General features: G+C 41.5%; 1 protein-coding gene across 1 annotated transcript; it reads left to right on the top strand.

The window, feature by feature from the left end:
• The first annotated feature begins 523 nt into the window (after window positions 1-523).
• Window positions 524-1,459, top strand: LOC131393705 (olfactory receptor 1N1). The gene has a single exon (XM_058524752.1). It carries the CDS (start codon window positions 524-526, stop codon window positions 1,457-1,459), a length of 936 nt encoding a protein of 311 aa, XP_058380735.1.
• Window positions 1,460-3,180: the final 1,721 nt, after the last annotated feature.

The raw sequence follows: 3,180 nt of genomic DNA on the forward strand, positions 1-3,180 counted from the left end.
TATCTTTTCAAATTAGTGTTTTTGTGTTCTTTGGATAAATACCCAGCAGTGGAATAGCTGGATCATAAGGTAGTTCTATTCTTAATTTTTTGAGGAATCTCCATACTGTTTTCCATAGTTGCTGCACCAGTTTATAATCCCACCAGCAATGTCTGAGGGTTCCCTTTTTTCCACATCCTCTCCAACACTTGTTATTTTCTGTCTTTTTAATAACAGCCATTCTGATGGGCATGAGGTGATATCATGGTAGTTTTCATTTGCGTTTCCTAATAATTAGTGATGTTGAACACTTTTCATGTGCCTGTTGGCCATCTGCATATCTTCTTTGGAAACATGTCTGTTCAGATTCTCTGTCCATTTTTCAATTGGATTGTTTGTTTTTTGTTGTTGAATTGTAGGAGTTATTTGTATATTTTGGATATGAACCCCTTATCAGATATATGATTTGCAAATATCTTCTCTCAGTTGTTAGGTTGTCTTTGAAATCTAACTGACCATTTTAGCTTCCAGATACTGCAGAGTCATGGAAAACCAATCCAGCATCTCTGAATTTTTCCTCCGAGGAATATCTGAGTCACCAGAGCAACAGCAGTTATTCTTTGGAGTTTTCCTGTGTATGTATCTTGTCACCTTGACTGGGAATGTGCTCATCATCCTGGCCGTCCACTCTGACCCACACCTCCACACGCCCATGTACTTCTTTTTGGCCAACCTGTCTCTTGTTGACATGGGTTTAACATCCTCTACAGTTATCAAGATGCTGGTAAACGTACAGACTCAGCAGCATACCATCTCCTATGCCGGTTGCCTCACACAAATGTATTTCTTTCTGATGTTTGGTGATCTGGACAGTTTCTTCCTAGCTGTAATGGCCTATGACCGCTATGTGGCCATTTGCCACCCCCTCCACTACTCCTCAGTCATGAGCCCCCGAGTCTGTGCCCTGCTGCTGGCACTGTGCTGGGTTCTCACCCACATTGTTGCCCTGACTCATACCCTCCTCGTGGCTCGGCTGTGCTTCTGTGTTGTTGGGGAAATAGCTCACTTCTTCTGTGACATAACTCCTGTCCTGAAGCTGTCCTGTTCTGACACCCACATCAATGAGTTGATGCTTTTTGTCTTAGGAAGCACAGTACTCATCATCCCCTTTATATTTATCGTCATCTCCTACATCCACATTGTATCAGCCATCCTGAGGGTACGAACCCCTACTGGGGGTGGCAAGGTGTTTTCCACCTGCAGTTCCCATCTCTGTGTTGTCTGTGTGTTCTATGGGACCCTCTTCAGTGCCTACCTGTGCCCGCCCTCTGTTGCCTCTGAAGAGAAGGAGATTGCAGCAGCTGTCATGTACACAGTGGTGACCCCCATGTTGAACCCCTTTATCTATAGCCTAAGGAACAAAGACATGAAGGGGGCCCTGGAGAGGCTCCTCAGTCACAGGAGAATTTTTTCCTCTTAGGTATAGTTATAGCAACGTTTAACGAAAAGACAGACATTGGAGACAGACAAACGTGGCTTCAATTTCGGGTCTGCCACAAACTAGCCATAAGATTGTAGCCCCGTTATCTAAACTCCCTGATTCTTAGCCTTCTCATCTACAAAATGGATACAATAATCTCTATCTAATAAGGTTACTTGGAAGATTAACTGAGATCAACTATGAAATGCATCTAGTATAGTGGCTAATACAGTCACGCACCACCCAATGATATTTTGTTCAATGATGGACTGCATGTACGATGGTGGTCCCATAAGAGTAGTACCATATAGCTTAGGCGTGTAGTAGGGTGTATCATCTAGGTTTGTTTAAGTACACTTTATAATGTTCACACAAAGACCTAATTGCCCAATGACACATTTCTCAGGACTTATCCCTGTCATTAAGCGATTCATGATTGTAATAGTAGGTTTCTGATAAATGATAGCTGTTATTATCATCACTATTGTCACTCTTCATTATCTCTCCACACTCAAAGAGTCAAAAATGCTTTTCTCTGAGATTCGTTCTTTCAACAAATATTTACCAGATACTTACTCTGTGCTGGGAGCTGTTATAAGTGCCAGGGATATATCACTGAACAAGACAAAGTCCCTGCTTTCATGACACTTTCATTCTAGATTATTAATTTGTCAGTCTTAAAAAATTGCAGAGCATCTGTCTTTTTTATACCACTAAGTGAAGATTAAGACAAGGTAAATTAAGGATGGATGTTACATTCCAGGAGGTGCAGAATAGGTCAAGAGTTCCCCATCAGAAGATTGACAATCTTCTGTCAATGTCAAATCTAAACAATGTTTAGATTTCCAGGCTGGTTGCCCCATTTCCCATGGTTTGTCAAGACCAGACCAGGAAGGATATTAGAGCTCCTTGTGCTGCCTCTTCTTGCTGATGATCAGAAATATCTAATTCTAGCATCCTTTTTGTGACTAGAGGGTGTGAACAATGCAACTTTCTTTCTTTATTCACCTTCAGATCTAAGAGGGGCACCATCAGCTTAAATTACTTGCAGAGAGAGAAAATTTATGTGTAAAGGTATATAAATTTTCTGCCTCCAGGAATCTTTGCAATAAAAAAAATATGCTATTCTTAAAAAACAAAGGCCAAAGTGGCCTACCCAGTGGTGTAGTGGTTAAGTTTGTGCACTCTGCTTCAGTGGCCAGGGGTTCGCAGGTTCAGATCCCAAGCGCAGAACTACATACCGCTGGTCACGCCATGCTGTGGCAGGCGTCTCACATACAGGGTGGAGGAGCAGGGGCACAGATGTTAGCCTGGGGCCAATCTCCCGCAGCAAAAAGAGGAGGATTGGCAACAGATGTTAGCTCAGGGCTGATCTTCCTCACCAAAAAAAAAATAAAATAATTAAGGGCCATATAATTTTTTTTTTAAATTTTTTGTTTATTGCAGTAACATTGGTTTATAACATTGTAAAAATTTCAGGTGTACATCATTGTACTTCTATTTCTGCATGGACTACATCATGTTCACCACCAAAATACTAATTACAACCCATCACCACACACATGTACCGAATTATCCCTTTCACCCTCCTCTCTCCCCCCTTCCCCTCTGGTAACCACCAATCCAATCTCTGTCCCTATGTGTTTGTTTATTGTTGTTATTATCTACTACTTAATGAAGGAAATCATACGGTATTTGACCTTCTCCCTCTGACTTATTTC

This window comes from Diceros bicornis, chromosome 28 (genome assembly GCF_020826845.1).
Source record: "Diceros bicornis minor isolate mBicDic1 chromosome 28, mDicBic1.mat.cur, whole genome shotgun sequence".
Taxonomy (NCBI): Eukaryota; Metazoa; Chordata; class Mammalia; order Perissodactyla; family Rhinocerotidae; genus Diceros; species Diceros bicornis.

Bases quoted from the DNA above. Each gene is read 5' to 3' on its own strand.
- LOC131393705 (XM_058524752.1), top strand. From the start codon at position 524: ATGGAAAACCAATCCAGCATCTCTGAATTTTTCCTCCGAGGAATATCT.